General features: G+C 35.2%; 1 protein-coding gene across 3 annotated transcripts; it reads right to left on the reverse strand.

The window, feature by feature from the left end:
- Positions 1 to 7,634: 7,634 nt before the first annotated feature.
- On the reverse strand, positions 7,635 to 17,258 carry LOC132544031 (zinc finger and SCAN domain-containing protein 2-like). 3 transcript variants are annotated; one of them, XM_060207592.1, is made up of 9 exons: positions 17,215 to 17,258; positions 15,457 to 15,946; positions 15,002 to 15,132; positions 14,404 to 14,448; positions 13,619 to 14,056; positions 12,645 to 12,767; positions 12,122 to 12,373; positions 11,195 to 11,278; positions 7,635 to 9,717 (listed from the first exon to the last, which is right to left on the reverse strand). In XM_060207592.1, exons 2-9 carry the CDS (start codon positions 15,906 to 15,908, stop codon positions 8,549 to 8,551), a joined length of 2,694 nt encoding a protein of 897 aa, XP_060063575.1. In that variant the 5' UTR covers positions 15,909 to 15,946; positions 17,215 to 17,258; the 3' UTR covers positions 7,635 to 8,548. The 3 variants fall into 3 exon arrangements, with proteins under 3 accessions (XP_060063575.1, XP_060063574.1, XP_060063573.1); XM_060207591.1 differs by having other exon boundaries at positions 17,035 to 17,215; XM_060207590.1 differs by lacking the exon at positions 17,215 to 17,258 and adding an exon at positions 16,586 to 16,878.
- Positions 17,259 to 21,265: the final 4,007 nt, after the last annotated feature.

The raw sequence follows: 21,265 nt of genomic DNA on the forward strand, positions 1-21,265 counted from the left end.
CAATTTGAATCAAGAATGGTATGGATGAACATCATGGTAACCAAATCGTTAAACAGTTTTTAACATGTTACCTGTATAATTGAATACATTGTATGACTATTACAATGCAAACACATGCATGACTTTTACAACGTAAACACATGTATGAATATTATTATGTAAACATATGTATGAATATTATAATGTTAACATACGTATGAATATTATAATGTAAACATATGTATGAATAATATAATGTAAACATACGAATGAATATTATAATGTAAACATATGTATAGATATTATTATGTAAACATATGTATGAATATTATAATATAAACATACGTATGAATATTATAATGTAAACATATGTATGAATAATATAATGTAAACATGTATGAGTTAGTATATATAGTAAGAACAGGACTGGCATTTGTTAAAAAGATGTTGTCCAATTTCACTCAATCAACAAACGCAGCGAAAATCTGTATCAGACAAACGTGGCGAAAATCTGTATCAGACAAACGTGGCCATTATCTGGCTCCAGACAAAGGCGGTGAAAATTGTTATCAGACAAAGGCCACCAAAATCTTTATCAGACAAACGTGGCCATGATCTTGCTTCAGACAAACGTGGCGAAAATCTGTATCAGAAAACGTGCCCATTATCTGGCTTCAGACAAAGGCGGCGAAAATCTATATCAGACAAAGGCGGCGAAAATCTGTATCAGACAAAGGCGGCGAAAATCTGTATCAAACATGGCGAAAATCTGTATCAGACAAACGTGGCGAAAATCTGTATCAGACAAAGGCGGCGAAAATCTGTATCAGACAAAGGCGGCGAAAATCTGTATCAGACAAACGTGGCCATCATCTGGCTCCAGACAAAGGCGGCGAAAATCTGTATCAGACAAACGTGGCCATTATCTGGCTCCAGACAAAGGCGGCGAAAATCGTAATCGGACAAAGGCGGCGAAAATCTGTATCAGACAAACATGGCGAAAATCTGTATCAGACAAAGGCGGCGAAAATCTGTATCAGACAAACATGGCGAAAATCTGTATCAGACAAACGTGGCGAAAATCTGTATCAGACAAACGTGGCGAAAATCTGTATCAGACAAACGTGGCCATTATCTGGCTCCAGACAAAGGCGGCGAAAATCGTAATCGGACAAAGGCGGCGAAAATCTGTATCAGACAAACATGGCAAAAATCTGTATCAGACAGACGTGGCGAAAATCTGTATCAGACAAATGTTGCGAAAATCTGTATCAGACAAACGTGACCGTGATCTGGCTTCAGACAAAGGCGGCGAAAATATGTATAAGACAAACGTGGCGAAAATCTGTATCAGACAAACGTGGCCATGATCTGGCTCCAGACAAAGGTGGCGAAAATCTGTATCAGACAAAGGCGGCGAAAATCAGTATCAGACAAACATGGCAAAAATCTGTATCAGACAAACGTGGCTATGATCTGGCTTCAGACAAAGGCGGCGAAAATCGTAATCGGACAGGGCGGCAATTGGAGGTTTCTACACCAGAGTATATGGCAGATGTTTGGTGAAATTTGAATTTATTCTTTTTAACATTTGTCTGGATTACAGACAAACGTTGCGAAAATCTGTATCAGACAAAGGCGGTGAAAATCTGTATCAGACAAACATGGCGAAAATCTGTATCAGACAAACGTGGCGAAAATCTGTATCAGACAAACGTGGCGATAATCTGGCTTCAGACAAAGGTGGCGATAATCAAAACGTATCAGACAAGAGGTGGTCATAATTCAAAGGTATGAGACAAAAGTTGCGATAATACCAAGGTATAAGATAAAAGTTGCGATAATTCGAAGATAACAGGCAAAAGTGGCGATAATCCGAAAATATAAGAAAAAAGTATGGATAATCCGAAGGTATCAGACAAAGATGGCGAAAATCCGAGGGCATTAAACAAAGATGGCGATATTCCGTAGGTATTAGACCAAGGAGGCGAAAATCTAAGGTATCAGACAAAAGAAGCGATGATCCGAAGGTGTCAGGCAAGGGAGGCGATAATCCGTAGGAATTAGACAAAAGTGGCGAAAATCTGTGTTACAAAGGTGGTGATAAATCTCGGGTATAACCTTTGTATGATACCTTAGATTTATCACGGTCTTTGTAGATTTTGGCGATAGTCCGAGGGTATTAAACAAAGGTGGCAGAAATCCGTGCATCAGATAAAGTTGACCATAAATCTTAGGTATGAGACAAAGGTGGCAAATACCCGAACAAATCAGACAAAGGTGGCGATAATCCGAATGTGTAAAACAAAAGTAGCGATGATCGGAATGTATCAGACAAAAGTAGCATTGATCGGAAGGTAACAGACAAAAGTTGCGATGATCGGAAGGTAACAGACAAAAGTGGCGATGATCGGAAGGTAACAGACAAAAGTAGCGATAATCAGAAGGTATCAGACAAAGTAACGATGATCGGAAGGTATCAGACAAACGTAGCGATGATCAGAAGGTATCAGACAAAAGTAGTGATGATCAGAAGGTATCAGACAAAAGTAGCGATGATCGGAAGGTAACAGACAAAAGTAGCGATGATCGGAGGGTATTAGACAAAAGTAGCGATGATCGGAAAGTATCAGAAATATAACGAACAGACTAGATGCCGCTTGCTTACTATATAAAGATGGGTTATTATTCTCTTATAATGAATCTTTATGATAAAAAATACAATTTATAAAAGAAACCTGCAACTTCAGTACAATATCAGTACTACTAACTTTATGTAAGGAATAGAGAAAACCTTTTGGTGAAAGTATAGATATTTAGCCTGCTTCGTTAATGTCTAGTGTCTTAGTAGTCTCCTGCATTGTGATGAGAGCACTTTGAATTATGAAATGCCTTTTATTTGTGCCAAAATGATGTCAACATCAGATATGCCTTATTTCAATTGCTGTTGTCATGAAGTGCGATACTAAATAATGTTAATAGATACTAATTTTATAGTGCATTTATCAGTTAAGAATAAAATTTTCATAGTCGTCATCTGACACTAACCATAATAAATAGGGGGGGGGGGGGGAGAGTTTAACTATTTAGATATATTGAAACAATCAATTTATTTAAATTTCAGAAATAAAAATGTTTCCATGTGTAGAACCAATTTTGTGGAATAAGATCTACCAAAAATTGAACGCTTCATCAAATCAGTGGGTTTATAGAGGTCAGTTGTTTAAATAGTGTACCATTTCAATTACACTTACTTGATACTCAGAAATATAGCAAAATATCTGCGTTGTCATGCAAATATTAATAATAATATGGATTTTTCATATTGTCGTATTACCGCATTTTCAATGGAGTGAATAAAAACAAACAACCAAAATAAGAAATACAGAAATAAATTGAAATCTGCTTCAAATGCCACTTAGCTCCCATCCTGGATACTCTATATAAGTCAGGGTTCCTTTCATAGCAAAATTTAAAGCACAAGTAATTTGATTGGTCAAGAGCGGGTTTCGGGACAGACTAACTGACAGATACGCTCCTTTGGAGATTGCGAATTTCCTAATTATTACTTATTCATAGTGATCTTAATAGGTGAAATGACACGAGTGTCAGAGGCTAACTATATCTTATTTGTATGGTAGAACAAAAAGTTAAAGTCATGCCTTCTTAATTTGAATAATATACATATAGCTTTATGTAAACAGGCTGCATTGTTGAATGTTAATTCCTGGTCGATTTTGTGTAAATAAATAATTTGTTGTACGAGGGATAGTTAATTGAGGTACATGATAATGATTTACGACATGTGATTATATGTAGTGCTTCATGTGTTAATAATTTATGTATGTATGGAAACATCGATCAGGTGCCAGAAATGTTGTACAAATGATATTGATCATGTGATTAATCTCGTATGTTATGAATGTGGGTTTTAACATGTGACATAAATGTTGTACGTAAAGTATTGGTCAGGTTATCCATGTCATATACATGGAGAGCATTTAAATATGCATCAAGATATATTGATGACGTAACAGATATAGGTACCGAGATGTATTGCTGACGTAATAGATATAGGTATCAAATTGATGACGTAACAGATATAGGTATCGAGATATATTGATGACGTAATAGATATAGGTATCGATATGTATTGATGACGCAATAGATATAGGTATCGAGATGTATAGATGACGCTATAGATATAGGTACAGGGATGTATTGATGACGTAATAGATATAGGTATCGAGATGTATTGATGACGTAATAGATATAGGTACAGGGATGTATTGATGACGTAATGTGTTGATGATATAGGTATCGATATAGATGTGTTGATGACGTAATAGATTATAGGTACAGGGATGTATTGATGACGTAATAGATATAGGTATCGAGATGTATTGATGACGTAATAGATATAGGTACAGGGATGTATTGATGACGTAATAGATATAGGTATCGAGATGTGTTGATGACGTAATAGATTATAGGTACCGGGATGTATTGATGACGTAATAGATATAGGTATCGAGATGTATTGATGACGAAATAGATATAGGTATCGAGATGTATTGATGACGTAGATGACGTTATAGATATAGTATGCGTGTTACTACAGTTTTGATGATATGATAGATAGGATCGCCCGATATAAAAATATCAATATAAGGCTTTAGTCACGTGACGTTCATAGTGTATGTATGGAGGTATTTGTGATTATGCGACAGTTGCATTGACTTAAAATCATTCATTTATAAACACAATTGAATAATTGATAAAAATACATGTTGACGATGAGACTTTGAATACCCCACGAATATACATGTTAGTTTATGGAACAGAACAGTCGCCATGGTGAGCTGCAGATGAAAGCAACCGACATGACAGTTGATAAATAATCAGGGCGGGATGCGAGGGTTTATAAAGGGTGGAATTTGGAAAACAGTGAAAGGAAGGTTCTTATAGTATGTATAAATGTGTAATATTGAATATATATTTTCATACAGAACTTATTTTTAAACATTTGATCTACACAGGATTTTAAATCGGTTCTACTGATACTAGTACACGTATGAAGTAGGCATGTCATCTATAAAAACTCCGGAGATTTGGAATGATAGCCTTATCTAGTTAGAAATGATAATCTATTATTATTTTAAATCTATGTTGCTTATATGGTAAATACTGGCGATATACAGCTAGTCCTGTTTAGTCATGTTATCTTCGCTGTAGATCTAAATTACTTACTGTCGCGCCGTGTATCTAACTAGTAGCAAACTATTGACGAGCCTTGTTGCAAGAAGTACTCGCCAATATATTTTGAATATATAATGTTGAATAGCTATGTTATTTTCTGGTTAATTAAGTATGAATTTTTTTTATTTCACAATTATATCGAGATGAAAGGGTAGAATCGCCGTCTAGAATTAAGATCAATACAGTAACCGACATAGGTACATTTCCAATAAACACGCACTTCACTCACATAGTGTTAAAAAGATCAGAAAAAGATGTGTTCCTCCTTCATAAGGCAGCACTTTATACAGATAAGCTAAGCATAATAAGATAAAATGGTTTATTTTGCTTAAATCCACACAATTATATGACAGCTGTGACGGAGAGTAAAGCAGTCAGATGGGTGATTCCTTCCTTCCTGAATTCATAGTATCTAGCTCTGATTAAATCTATTCTGCATTAATCTGTTGTGTTTGTTCTTTATTAATTTCATGATAAGTAGGAAAAAAGAGTATCAGTGAAAGCGATGAATACTCCCCGAAAACAACTTCGGACACAAAATTTAAATAAAGGGAAATAATTATGTAATCAAGGGGTTGTAGGCCATGCATCTGGTACATTACACAATGTATACACCAAGTTTCATTATCCTAGTTTCAATAAAACCAAAACAAAGGGAAATAACTTTGTAGTCGAGAGGTCGCGAATATGACCCACTGCACATCACCTTGCTATGATCCTTGCTGAAGTATTGACATAGTTGGCGACTTAATTTACCAGAAAACTTATTCTGAGCCCTCTCTTCTGAAAAAAACACATTTCTTTCATTAAAAAACGTCAGTTTTACACTTCCATGCATTATACCAAACTTTACCTACAGCGTAGCTATCAGGGAGAGCATTTCTTTAAGTTGTTTTCAAATTAGATCACTGGAATTTTCCTATCGGATTTTTCTTTTTATTTTCTAAATAGCAACACTCCTTCTTCATGTACCTACGGCGTTTACCTGTTAAAATTTATTCGATGTTCCAGTGTTTTTTCCCAATATCACGACAGGTCATACATACCATGGGGATGATTCCCAGTCGCTATGATTATCTCCTCTGTATTTTCCCTAGTTCCACCGATTCGGGGTTTGATATCATGTCCGTATTTTCTTACCGTTTCTTTTTTAAAGTTCAGTTTATACGTTTCATGCGACATATGTACAGTCATGAACAAACTATAAATATATTTTTATAAATCAAAATTAGCTTTCATAAATGTCTATTTGTACATTTTCATTTACACATTTATCGAATTTTACTATCAGGTATCGTTAGCAATATCAAAACGGTAACATCTTGTACTAAATCGTTATATATATCACCAATCAGAATTCAAAATTGTTCAGATAATTTTTTCTCGTGTGTACAGCATTGCAGTCACGTGCCGAAGTATAACGAAATAAACATGGATTATTTCCATATGAAGTTAAAACGTCGATGTAAAATTGAAAAATTAAGCCATATTATCAAATAAACTATTTAAATCAATGTTATCACTGTGGAAGATCGCTTTAAATGCTTGAATAATAAATCAAATTGTCAATATCAGCAAGCAAACTCAGTCATCTACAACATAGCATTCTGCATCGTTTTGTCACATGCCGGATTTTATAAAAAGTTGATAAACACATTTCAAGATACTGGTCACCGAACCACATGTATTCTTATCAAACACCAATACTTTTTTTTAGTTATATAATCTAAATAGCACAAAACATGCCAAAGCTTCCCAGAAATTAAGTAATTCTCGAAAAAATTGTTTCATGTAAAATCAGTGAACAGCACCTTACGAGAGATAAGGTTAACGAAATGAAGAAATAAGAAAAATTCACAACGGTCGAAATATCCATGTTTGTCGAAAATCAGTTGGGGAGATGCAATAGCTCCAAACACTCAATAACAGTCGACAGATATCGTTACTGAACTGAGTGAACATCAAGTGACCAGTTGTTTTCAAGAGTCAGGTCAATTAATCTGCCATAAATTATAGGTGATCCGTTGTTTATATTTGTACGGTCAATGGCTGTTCGGGTGTTTTCGACGAAAGGGAGGACGCCTACTCATTCGGAACACAGTTTCTTATTATTCACGCACTCTTTGTTCATATATGACGTTCTAACCTCAGTGTAAGGCAATCTTATTGATCATTATGACGTGTCTACCCTTGTGGCCATATTAATCTATTTGCCATTATGACGTGTCTACCCTTTTGACCATTGGTCAATATGACAGTTTATCTTTTCATTCTATAAACAGCATATTTTAAAACTGAAATGATACCGGAACTGCAGTACAAAAATAGATCACACCGTTATCAAAGAACAAATCATTTTATTTTTTGAGGAATATTTGTATAAATAGTAACTCGCACTTAAATAAAATAATGGTGAAACCCACTGAATATTTGATGTTTGTTGCGATCATATATGTAACTAAAATTGATAAGTTAAACATACTAGAATATCTGTTGTTGTAAAAATCTGCCAATGTCTTAAGAAATTATCAAGGAATATATTTGATAACTATGTTTTGTATCATGTCGAATTTCATAATTTCAAAAAAAAATTACCAGTTTCAACTTTCAAAAGAAAACTGATAGTAAAAGATAAAATTAGAATAGGTTAGGAGCACTGGTATCATGCGAATGATTTCAATAAATTAACATCAGGGGAGATAATCCTTGATCTAAATTACCATACTTTTTTTAGTCTAACAGATATTGATTAATATTATGTATATTTTGTTTGTTTTTCTTATTGTTTGATAATCATTTCAAAACCATATTAAAGTTTGAGGGATATACAAGTATCCCACAAAGCAGGATAGGATATAGACCTAATTGTTCACTGTCAACATAACTAAATACATTTGCAACATGATACCCTCTTGTTCTTCAGAATGTTGTTAGAAATCACAACAGAAGAAATAATAATTATAATGCTGGAATAAACAGAAACTTTTTCCCATGGAGAAATCATCTTAAGTACATGTAAGGCTCTTGTACATGTCATTAACTTTGTGATTTTTAAGGAAAATAATTAAGTTTCTTCAATGCTGGAGAAAAGCATAAAAATTCCTATATAAATTTCTTTATTCACAAAAAGAAGTAGCTAAAACTCCTCTGTAAGAAATAAGAAACCATTTTAAAGACTAGATTAAGAACCAAAACACTAACAATACTGAAACTTATTAAGGAACACAAAAGTGGAAATTTAAAAACTGAACTTTGTGACTTAAACACACCAACCTGGTCAGCCCGAAAAGTAAAAGGATGCAGGGCTTTGTCACTCCTTCTCTAGATTTTGCATCACATAACAAAGATGTTCATTAATGATAGTATTTAGTTCTTTTGAAATGTTCATCAGGATTTTAAAGTTTTCTTTATCAGCCACCACCCCTGAGGGTGTAGCCATGACATCTGACAGGGTCTTGTGTACCTGGCTAATCTTTTGGAACAGGGACACATCTAGAGGCATAGGAACCACCTTACAGAGCTCTGTGAAGCTAGATAGCCAGTTGTAATACTGCTGACTACTAAAGTCTGGGCTGGTTACATAGTCGAGAGAGACAGACCCACTCTGCTGACTTCCCTCCGCTGTGAGGGGTGACTCTAATTCTTCAACATCCATCTGAGGAGTTATATGTGTTTCATTCTTTTGACTGGATGGTGAGCTTGGTGTACCCTCTGTTGGAGGGTCTGCCTCCTGGTAATGAACTTCAACTATTTGTTGTTCTAGGGAGTCTGGTGCAAGCTCTTCAATAATCTGAAGGTATTCCACTGGTACATCAGATCGGTCACTTGCATTCTGTAAAATGTCATTCACATCTGCGATTGCAATAACACGTTGATCCTTTTCATCCATGGTTTGTAAGTGGACTCCTTGGTCAGTGACAATTTGCTGTATATCAGAATCAGTGGTAACAGTTCGCAGGTCCTGTATGATGATTCCATCCTGACTCGTGTCTAACCTCTGTTTGTCTCCATACAATGTTTCCATGACAACAGTTTCCACAGGCTCCAAATGTTCCCCAGTCTGAGAGGTAGTCTGCCCACTTTCTCCTTCACTGTAGTCTTGGGATGGCAAATTTATTTGCACATGTTGCACCATTGATGAGTTGAGATCTTTGATTAACTTAACAATCTTTTTTTGTTTTGTGAGTGAAACAGTACTCTCATTTTTTTCATTTTTATTAATGTCAGGCACTAGATTTGTACCATCTTTGAATATGAACTGTATGTCACCAGTGTCAGAACGAACGACTGAAACCTCATCCTTCTCGTTTGTGTGTTTACGACTCAAATGAGCCTTGAGTTGTCCAGCCCGTTTGAAGGAGTCACTACACAGCTGACATGTATATGGTTTTACTCCTACATGTTCCCGCTCGTGTCGCCTCTTACTAGATGGGTCGCTAAACTTGGCATGACATACTTCACACTCGTAAGGTCTTTGTCCTGTCAATTAAAATACCAGACTTCAGATCACTGACAAGACAGGAATTCCCCTGCTATACAAACCAGAATCTAGTCAGGTTTAAAATTTCATGTCATGAGAATAACATGAAAAAAATTGTTGGTATGTTCTCAAGATATGACATTTATTTCAAAAGGATTCCCCAAATGAAGGACAAATGAATACCAGTAATATTATATCTCTCTCCTTCTGAAAATAGTAATGGCACAGAAACCTAATTCCAATACCCATTACTCTATTTCATGTGGTTTATTTCAGTATTTATTCATGCAAGAGCCAAATACAATACCCTCCAGTTCTGGCTGGGATGTCCCAAATATTTATTCTACATCCCCATCCCCAACTGCTCATATTTAATTACCTACCCAAATACAGCACATCAAAAACGCAACAAAACACTTAAAAGTTATACTGCTGACCTATAAGGTTTTATATAAGAAATATAACATATAATTTTAAAGCTTGTAATGAGAATGAAATACAAAAACTTTTTAACGTTAACTATGAAATATCACCATTTCAGATAAGATCTATAGCATAAATTCTGTTACTCGAAAGAGTTCTTTAAGTTTGGGTGAAGACAAAAGGATTTCAGAAAACCTGGAAACCTGAGCTTTTGTTAGTTCTTACATTTTTTTCTCTAAACTTATTTCTATTATGCAGAAGATCAAACAAGAGACCTGTAAGGTCACTCATTCTAAAGGAAAAGGAGTTCTAAAGGTTTACATCTATTTTCTCATTGCACCACACCGCTCTGCACCTTGGGGAAGTCCCCTTCACCAAAGGATACTTCAGACAAAATTTAAACAAAATCCAAAGGTCAAAGACCAGTTTATACAATATTGATTCTCCTTCACCACAAGATGCTCTGGCCAAATTGGGATATAATCCAGGAATTTGTACAGAAGAAGGGTTTTTAAGCAATATCTCCTATCTCCTATTTGGCACACCCATCTAGCCCAGGGGAGTAAATCTCACTACTCATACAAAACTGATGTTACCTGCATCAAAGTATGTTTTACCCAAAACTGGAACAGAATCTGAACATCCTACAGAAGAAGTAGAATTTAAAGCAATTCCTCTATTTCCCCTATTAGGCCCTGCCTCCCTCCCTGCCCAAGTGGGGTCAGACCAACTGTTTAAACAAAATTGATTCCCTTTCACCCAAGAACGCGTCAGACCAAATTGGGGTAAAATCCTGTCATTCCTACAGAAGAAAAAGGATTTAAAGCAGTTCTCCAATACTTCCTATTACTTCCTATAGGAGAAGAATTTTAATAATTTGCTTGATTACTTCTAGGACCTCAGGAGGCTGATAACCATAGTCAATCAATCAGTTATGCACCAATGCATACACTCACTGGTTTTTGGACCAGGTGAGCTTTAAAAAAAACCCAAAAACAAAAAATCACATTACATAGCATGTTAAAAATCATTAAATCATCAATGATGGTGTACCTGTGTGAATGATCTTGTGACGAGTAACATCTGACTGATGAGCGAATGCTTTCCCACACTCGTTACACTTGAATGGTTTCTCACCTTCATGAATAAAACAAACATATCAGAAGATAATTCAATACATGACAAACCTGTGTCACATCAGTGATTGCAGTACTGGAGTATAATTACCTCAGTGAACTACTAAAACGACATAGTTTTCTTTACAAATAATGACAAATGTTTTATACAGAAATTAATGGCAATGATTATTTTCTATTTAAATACAGGGGTTAGCTCCCTTATATGAAGTAAACTGTCAGACAATTTGATTAAAAATAGACATGAAGATCTTTTTTTCAAATTATAGAAAGGTGTTATATAGGTAAATACTGACACATTGAAAATAACAGCCTATTCTGCGTTGTTATGTTCCCAATGTAATGAACATATTAATCACTTTCATATCAATTAATTATAGGTTGTTATCAAAATTCCAAATATGGTGATCACACTGAATTCATCCTTTGATAAAGTAAACAGAAAAACAAAGTACATTTTTGTTAGTATCCTTCATTAACTATTCAATCTTCTTACAGCCAGGATCACTTTAGGGTGTCAATTTGCCTACAGCCAGGATCACTTTAGGGAGTCAATTTGCTTATAGCTAGGATCATTTTAAGTTGGTGTCTCCTTGTAATAACAACACACAAAACATTTGGGGTAAAGTGTGTTGCCGAAGGACAGAACCATGTTAGTATAGTCTTGTCTATTTCTCAGTTTCCTGATGCAGAAATACAAACCACCATTTGTAGGGAGTGTCTAAGCACACACCTTTTCCCCGAGGTTGTTAAGTCTAACACATTACCGACTGAGTCATCATCTAATGGCAATTTTACTGTTAAATGATGTTTACTTACATGCATATCTACACATTTGACTGACCTGTGTGGGTCTTCATGTGGGACTTTAGGTACATTGTTGTGGAGAATTTCTTGCCACACACTTGGCAGCTGTATGGTAGGTCAGAGGAGTGAGTGACCATGTGTCGCCGTAGACAACTGACCTGACGGAAATTTTTGAGACACACATTACACTGGTGAGGACGAGCGTCTGTATGTCTACACATGTGTTCCTGTAGACTGACACTGCTGGCAAACTTCTTACTGCAGAATGAACACTGAAACGACTTGATTCCTGTAAATATACAATAATATATGCTAAATTCTAGAGCTTGTTTATACATAATCTTCCCAACAGAAAATACATATTTTCATTGTACATGGTACACTCATTCAGTGAAATGAATTTTACAAATTTTTGTCTAAATCTTAATCTAGTTTTGAAATGAAATTGGTGAATTCAACATCATAAACAAAGAGATTGACAAATGTTATGGAGTCTATGTAGTAATATTGACAACTTGTCACAACATGAATACACCCAGTGCCTCACTCCCTTTATGTACCCATGTGTGCTAGCTTGTGTCTCCTCAACGTCTCATTACTCCTGAAAACCTTGGAACAGTTCAGAAAATCACAGGAGAATGGCTTCATTCCAGCATGTATTAACATGTGGGTCTTCATGTTGCCTATGAAGAAAGATAAAAGAAGAATATTTAATACAATAATAACAAAATTTCAGTCTTCTCTTTCACAGAGACAGTTAACATTCTTTTAACAATCAAGGACAAATGAGGACAGTTGTCAACGGAGGGTGGGGCCATCACAAACAGAAGACAACAATATATTGATATATACTGTACATAGATATTAGGTATATCGAAACAAGGCCCACTGACCACATTCGTTTTTTTTTTAAATGTTCCCTGCATTAAGTAGAGAAGACTAGAAACCATAGCAACAGAAGACATCAGATATGGATCCAATCTGCAGTTGGGCTAACTGCTTAAGCATCTCTTACATGTGACATGTACATGTATAACAAGATACAGCTGAGATATGACATACATGATCCCAGATACAGCTGAGATATGACATACATTACATGCTCCCAGATACAGCTGAGATATGACATACATGGTCCCAGATACAGCTGAGATATGACATACATGCTCCCAGATACAGCTGAGATATGACATACTTGCTCCCAGATACAGCTGAGATATGACATACATGCTCCCAGATACAGCTGAGATATGACATACTTGTTCCCAGATACAGCTGAGATATGACATACATGGTCCCAGATACAGCTGAGATATGACATACATGCTCCCAGATACAGCTGAGATATGACATACATGGTCCCAGATACAGCCGAGATATGACATACATGCTCCCAGATACAGCTGAGATATGACATACATGCTCCCAGATACAGCCGAGATATGACAAACATGCTTCGAGATACAGCTGACAAATTCTTTCCCACAACATTCAGTAGTTTTACATATCTACATGGTATAATGATAAGAGTTACCTTTAGAAGAGAAGATCTTGTTACATGTGGGACATTTGGAGTCCTGTATCCTGGAGCTACGCATCCTTGTACTGAAGATACTCTGTGTGGATGTGCTGACTTTCTCCATTTTGGCTGTCTTTGGCTGCTCCATCTGACCATCACCCTTCCCTTCTTCTGAACACTGAAATGAAATATCTGTCTGATCATCCACCTTCCCTCCTTCTGGATGCTGAAAGGTATTATCTGTCTGATTGTCTCCCTTCCCTCCTTCTGGGTGCTGAAGTAAACTGCCTGAAGTAATACTCTGTTCTGATGCCTCTGCAGCTATTTTGATATCAGATTCTGAGGTTGTCTCCCTTCGATCATTAGCTTGTATTGATTCTGTCTCATTGGTTGTAATAACTGGGAGACTAGACGATTGTTCCACTTCCATCACCTCAACTGCAGGAGGTATAACTGTAGGAGTAAAGTATAAAGGTAAATCTGATACATATGTATATATATAACAGGTAAAATTGCTTTAAAGATGCAAAAATTCCAACTTTTAACCAAACATTCAACTTGTTAATTCTATAAAACAATGATCTTCCATCTGATACACATATATAATGCAGGTGTACATTACTTCAACAAAACAAAAAATTCAATTTTTTGCAAAGCAATAAAATTGTGGCTTCAACAAATACAGAGTACAAAATCAGAAATTAAAATGATTAAAATGGCAAGATCACAGTGATGAAAAAAGATTTAAATCCATTCTAATTGTTGTTATACAGACTATTTTCAAAACAAAGATATATTACCTTTGTTGTGAATTTCATACAAATGAGGGTATTTCCTTGGCCTCCCTGTAATATAAGCAATGGGAAATGATACTACCTCTGCAAAGATTTTCCACAAGTTTGGAATAGCATTTAATCTAACTTAATTCTACAAAAAAATTGTCATGATTATAAATTTCTTTTTTATTTTCAAGAACGTCTTGAGAGTTGAGAGGGTTCAACATTCAACAACTGGAAGTTGGTATCCCTGGCTTGTCACTAATGCAAAAAATCAGTATTATCTAAATATACTCATAAAACAGAATTACATTTTTTGACATCCTGAACAATCAGAAATGTTATAGAAAAGCTCTCTTTTCAGACTCTATGTTAACATTTGATAAAAGTAACATCATTGTTGGTTAAAATCACAATAACAAAAATTCTTGTTTTTCAAAATAGTGAGAGAATGTGAAAATAATTTTGATGCTATATGGCAATTTTCAAAACAGTTCAAAACTGTAAGTTTCCATTTCAGACCTAAACAAGCATTTTTACTCTACAGAATATACAATACATGATGTTTATGAATTGCAAACTTATCTCAATTATTGTCATTTTTATGTATCTGATGACTTACCACGTTTGCCTTTCTGTGAGTACGTGTGGATCCTCTTGCTATCTGACAGAGCTGACATTTCTGGAGAGAAATCTTCATCATCATCACCATCTATATTATCCTCACCAACAGTATCAGGGTTTCTGTAGTCTCTAATAAAACAACATAACATATATGTAACAAAGCTTCATGTAGTTTGTTAAAAAGTTACCACCAGTAAGTTTTCAGAGAAAAATCACATACAGCATTACATGTCATCTTAGGGTTATCTTATTGTCAAAGAATGATTTGAGATTTTTTTTCTGCACTACAATGAACAGTCAAAAGATTTAACACTGAAAAATTGTAATATTGATTGAATTTAAAAAATGACTTGTAATGTAAACAAAATGAAGTTTTAGTTATTTGGCATCAGAAAGCTTTGGCTACACATAAATGACTTCTTGATAATGTTTCATAGTGTACTTTAGGCAGACCTGTATTTTGATGGAACAATCCTTCGCCTAGCTGGTAACCTCCCAGATCTTCTTACGGGATGACTATCTTCAATCACAGCCTTTCCCTCATCTACTTCCTTTTTTATGATCTTCTTCTCCACAATATCTTTCTTATCATCAACCAGAGGCTGGATGAGTATTTGGTTGCCCTGATTAGGTTGAAGAAGTGATGTTCCAGTTTTTGGAAATACCTCTAAGACCTGTGACCCAGTAGTTTGACTTAGATCACTCAGATCTGACTGTTGCATTTCTATAATCTGTATTTCCTGGGTGTTGGCATCCTGTATGGGAATCACCTGTATGACCTGGTCAGATGACCCATTTTCCATAGCAACAGCAGACTCCAACAAAGCCATGGTCTGGATTTGTACTGTGTCATTTGTTTCTCCTTCAGTTTCTGTCGTCAAGACAACGACAGTTGACTCAACCATGTTGTCCACAGCATTTTGAATCTCAGATGCAGAGGTGCCTGTTTGATTAAAAGGGAGATTTTGTCAAAATTTACTAGAATCATTTTTTTTACATCAGAAAAGTTAGATTTGAATTCTTGATTTCTAACAAAATAAATTAGAAATCTTGATTAATTAAACTGCAAATGACCAGTTATAGCAGTAAAACGTCATTGCGATCCCATGATCGATTGCTGCTCAATTGTTTTACCTGAAGAAAACAACTCTGGTTCTTTAGCTGAAGGAAGCATGTTACTCTATAGCATCTACACTTGGAGTGATCGCAGTACCAAATATGGTATAAAAAGAAAATCATGCAGGGCCCTAATTTTTTGTCGCTGTTGCAGCTACATTTCATTAAAAAAATACATAGTTTGTGTGAAAATTTGGCTCAATATACTCTCAATTTCAAATATATAATATAAACGGAAAGTAAGCATTGTGGTGAACTGTTTTATTATGTCTGAATGGATGGGTTGATTACTGCATGCCATTCATGCTTTAGCTTACTATGTTATGGAAACCATCTCATTTTATGCTCAAGACTTTAATTGATTTAAGGACATGGCTAAGGAAAACTGTACATATGTAATCAGCATCTTAATATCAGGACCTGTTGATCAAAAAATGGAGCATTACATCAAGTTTTATAAACTGACCCTGCATACTTTGTCAGTGCCCATCTTCAACATGATGAGAATTATGGCAAACTTCGTGAGGGAAAGTGTGATTGTAAGTGAAAGAATAGTGTGATATAGTGAATGTGTGAGTTTGTATGACAGTAGTATGTTGAGTTATCAATTTAGGGAAGAGACACTATCTATACAGTGTTCAGGGAGAGACTGTTTCAGTCTTTGATATCAATGGTCCTAGGAAAAAAAAGTTCTGACGGAACAATTTTTAAACGGACAGAAAATGTGTTTTCCTTCGCCATCGTTAGGGTGTGATTAATCCAGCTGATTGGTAATCTATCTCAGTTTAAATGATCAATTATCTCACGCCAATTGACTTCTTTCTGTGTCTGTTAATTATCTCGCCAGTGCTACTTAATTCTTGTTATGTTTTTCCAGCATATTTTCTGTCTATAACATTTCATTATTATGCATACTCTAAGCATTATTCCCGAGTCGTACATAATCTGTATTGGATATTATGACTGGAGAATAACAGAGACAGGCCTGGTCACTGCCACTGGTGAAGCAAGTTATTTCTGGTATCGATATGTTCCGTGCCCGTCCTTTTATCCATTCAAAAAGACATGTTTGATAAATTTTTCACGGTACCATACCATGAAACAGAAAAGAGAAGATAAAACGAAAGTAGATATTGTTCAGCCCCCTTACATCCTTCACAAGATCAGCAGAAACTTCAGAACATGGGGCCTCTCATACGCTTGATAAATATGATTTCTTTCTTTCTCCTTTGTGTTTTTTCTAATTGTATACCAAAAATGTATTATATGGAAACATTTTGACTGTATTCGCAGGTATTAGTAGTATTTTTTTCAAATGCAAACACTACAACAACTAATAAATGTTACCTGTAGGAACGGCACAAGCGGCAGCCATTTTGGTTTTGCCTAAGGAACCTCGAAGTGCCCGGATCAAATCAAGGGGAGGTAATATTGTTTTCGCGGCAAATTCAAAGATCATGTTAAACGATTTTTTTCTCTTTTTTTTTTAACCATAAGCATTGGTCCCTCGTGATATGGCATTTATCGTCGTCTTACATGTATACTACAATGCGATAATGTAACAAAGCTAATATGGCAAAACCATTAAGATTGAACCGTCTGACTTGACCTATATCCCCGTAGTTAGGAAGTCAGTAGCAAACGTTTAATAAGTCGCTGTTTCATATGGACGGGGATAGAACATTCCGTAAAAATAGATCTGGACACGATGGATGCCTTATATATCTTGTCTACTCAAATTTGCTATGTAGGCAGAGACCAGGCCTTGAATTTAACCTGGTTGTGTCTAGCGGTTGAGGTGATAAGTGGGCACTAGTAGGAGTGTATAATCCATCATCCATTCCTAGAAATTCCATTTATTAAGATCTGACTGACGGCGCAGGGCCTTGGACAACCGTGTGTATGTTGCTGCCATCCATGGATCTGTCTAAGGCATTTGACTGCCTTCCTCATGATCTGTTGCTCAGGAAGCTGGCATGGTCTTGGTGTTGGATCACTGGACATTGTATCTAGCTATCTGGTAACAGGTTACAGCAGGTCGAGTTAGGCTCCAAATGCAGTGGCTGGCTGGAAGTGTTCAAGGGGGTTCCCCAGGGCCCAATTATGAGGCCTCTTCTTTTTAACATTTTTATAAATGACATGTTCTTTTAAGTCAGCTCATCCAAACTCCCAATGATATAATGTAAAAATACTTAAATACAATTAATTAAATGGTTTCATGACATCCGGACACGAGAGGAGTCACGGAGACAGAAAACCAATCAACCAATGAGATTAAAACGCGTCTTCGTAAAGAAGAGTGATTTTCTGAAATGCATGGGTTGTCAAATGAACAAAGCTCCCTGAAATAGTGTCCCCTTTTCGTAATCACTTTTATGTATGTGGCAGTAATATGTACGTTACGATATGCAATTTTTTTGCATATACAATTGGGTATCCTTATGAATGCAGGATGAGTGTGTCCTTGCTTTTTTTGGTATTAATTTATGAATTTCCATTGTTTCTATGCATGAAGTTAAACTATATGAGATGAGCTATTCCAACAGGACCCGTCTATTAATACTTTTATTTGACTTATCAACAACTGTATGATCTAGGGCCCCTTAATATAAATATCAGAATTATGTCATTCATATTGGTTTATGTAGACATATTTAATAAAACCTAGAGAAATTAGAAATAATGACAAACATTTGTTATCGGTTAACACACGTTTACATTCGTTAGATTTAAGCATTTTTTATTAGATAGATATTTACAAGATAATTTGACATAACCTATAGTAGTAACTTTCTAACCTTTACTTGAAGGAGAATGGTCTAACCTGTTTCAGAAGGAGATCACACCCCGAAGGGCCGAACTTGAAACGGCTGGAAAACCAAGACCTCTGGCTAAAACTGGACGATTTAGAGTAATATAGCCGGTTATAGACCATTGTTTAGAATTTCAGGGATCCCCGAATCTCATCCTGAAAAAAAACACTGCTTTGGTCTTTGATTCCATTGACATTCCCCAGTTTTATGGAATTTGAGTTTGAATGATTATGTTGTCATGTTGGTATTTAAATTTGTTTATGTGGAAATTATCGTAACAACAGTCAATTATCGATACACGTTACTCGATACCATTGCATACAGTAATTTGAACTTTACAACAAGTATCAATTACGGCGTCATATCCTTTGTATACAAAATTTATTCTACAATCTGTCTTATTCAATACATGTATAAGTTATGTCTAATTGTTAAAATTTAATTGTTATTCAAGATATGATGTGCACAAGGTGTTCTAAGACCTCAAGCTCCATTTACTGTTACATGTACTTGGGAAAGGAATTAATATAAGCTGCATTTGAACATTTAGTTTTTAATAAATGTTGCCAGGCCATGATAGAGCAGAGCGGGTAAAGTTCGTGCTCCTCGACATCATAATGGTGTAAACACTGCTAAGTTTATTCAATTAGACAACGTGATTAAGAAAATCAGTATAAATGCTGTATTTAAAAAATAAGTATGTAATGAGAAATTCTGACTTAATTAACCAATATAGCGTAAACCGCCCTTTTTCTGCACCCAAAACCACTCCCTCCCCCCTCCCAAAAAAAAAAACCACCCTCCCCCAACAAAAAGATAATGATAACAATAAAAATTTACCACTTATAACTATCTTATAACTGTGGCCTTTTCATGTTTGTTGAAACGTTTCTTAACATTCAAATTCTTAATCATAATCAAGAACAATCAAATATCGTTAGTATATGTAAAAAATGCAGTTTTAGTATTGGAGACGATGTATTACTCGTTCACGGAAAATGACAAATGTTCCCAAACTTTATACCGGAAAACAGGTACACCGGAGAATGAATATGCTCTATCTTAAATAGTTCAAATTACAAATTTCCAACTTTTTTTTTCTACATGCATTTCAAACCAATAAGGTATATGTTTGCGAAATGTATTTGAATTATTTAAGACTTTTTAATCATGATTTCATTTCCACGTGAAAGCTTGACCTTACTGAAGATGTTTTGTCGGTCAAAATAGTTTTTAATCCATTCAACGGGTCGACAGTTCTCATTGCATGCTGCAGATATGTGTAATGTGGGTAGAGAAGTTCCAGCCACACTTCAGTTTATAGTTGACCGTATGGACAGCTAAGCTTGTTGGTTTTTAATTACCACACACAATACCAAAATGCACTCGCTATTATTACTTATGTATTTTATTTGGCGAGAGTAATCATTTAACCAAAAGTATTAGTAACTCTTTCTACCTTGAATATTGTATTTGTTGTGTTCTTTACTAGGTCATAGTGTTTTCCCCCTAATTTATCCTTTCGCACACTCTCTGTATGTTTGCAGAGTACAATACTAATCACGTAGGATTTTGTGAATAAAAGTCAGCAGGTTTATAACATTGTTGTTTTCATAATTTGTTAACCATTTCATGATATTTGTCTGGGGGATCGTTATATTTGATGCAGAATAGTTGAGGTTAGGGAACATTTTGGTAACGAACCTTTTGTTTTTGCTGAAATACGGAATTTGCTTATATGTCTTCTTTAACGATAATTGTGTACAATACTGGTATAAAACTCTAAGACAAAATTTTCTCAGTTTGAAGATAATTAGATAACTTTCTACCTTCCAACGTTTCTTCGGGTTGACGCCAATAATCAATAAAACGGTCGATTTCATCGACATCTTCATGAATATTCAGTACTGTCAATAAAAAAAACCTTTTTTTAAAAATTTTCTTTTTATACAGAATTTTCAGCAATATATGGTATTGATTACATTCATAGCATATCATATTCGCTCAGACATCACACAGCTCACATGTACACTAGCTTGCAACATTGATAAAAAAATACACATATATTACCTTTTTAAGAGAAACAGGAAAAGAAGAAAAACAGAGGAGACTGGCAGAGAAAGAAAAATAGGAAAGGATGAAAAAAGAAATATTGATAAATAAATCCTGATTTTGCGCTGTAGCTCATCTATTTGCATATATTAATATATATATATAGTAATTTGAAAAAAAATCAAGAAACTGACAGAGGGGTTGTATTGTGTCTACCAGAAATCAAAGATAATAACTTCTAATAATTTTTAATCTATAATTCTAGGAGGGTGTTCAATTTT

The sequence above is a fragment of the Ylistrum balloti genome, unplaced genomic scaffold (genome assembly GCF_031769215.1).
Source record: "Ylistrum balloti isolate Yb309-2 unplaced genomic scaffold, AGI_CSIRO_Ybal_v1 Utg369778, whole genome shotgun sequence".
In the NCBI taxonomy this organism is placed as follows: domain Eukaryota; kingdom Metazoa; phylum Mollusca; class Bivalvia; order Pectinida; family Pectinidae; genus Ylistrum; species Ylistrum balloti.

Excerpts from the sequence above, each read along its gene's own strand:
- LOC132544031 (XM_060207590.1), bottom strand. Across the intron at positions 14,449-15,001 it reads CTCACAGAAAGGCAAACGTG|GGAGGCCAAGGAAATACCCT; the intron begins GTAAGTCATCAG and ends CTTATATTACAG. Across the intron at positions 9,718-11,194 it reads TCACAAGATCATTCACACAG|GACAAAGACCTTACGAGTGT; the intron begins GTACACCATCAT and ends TTTAATTGACAG.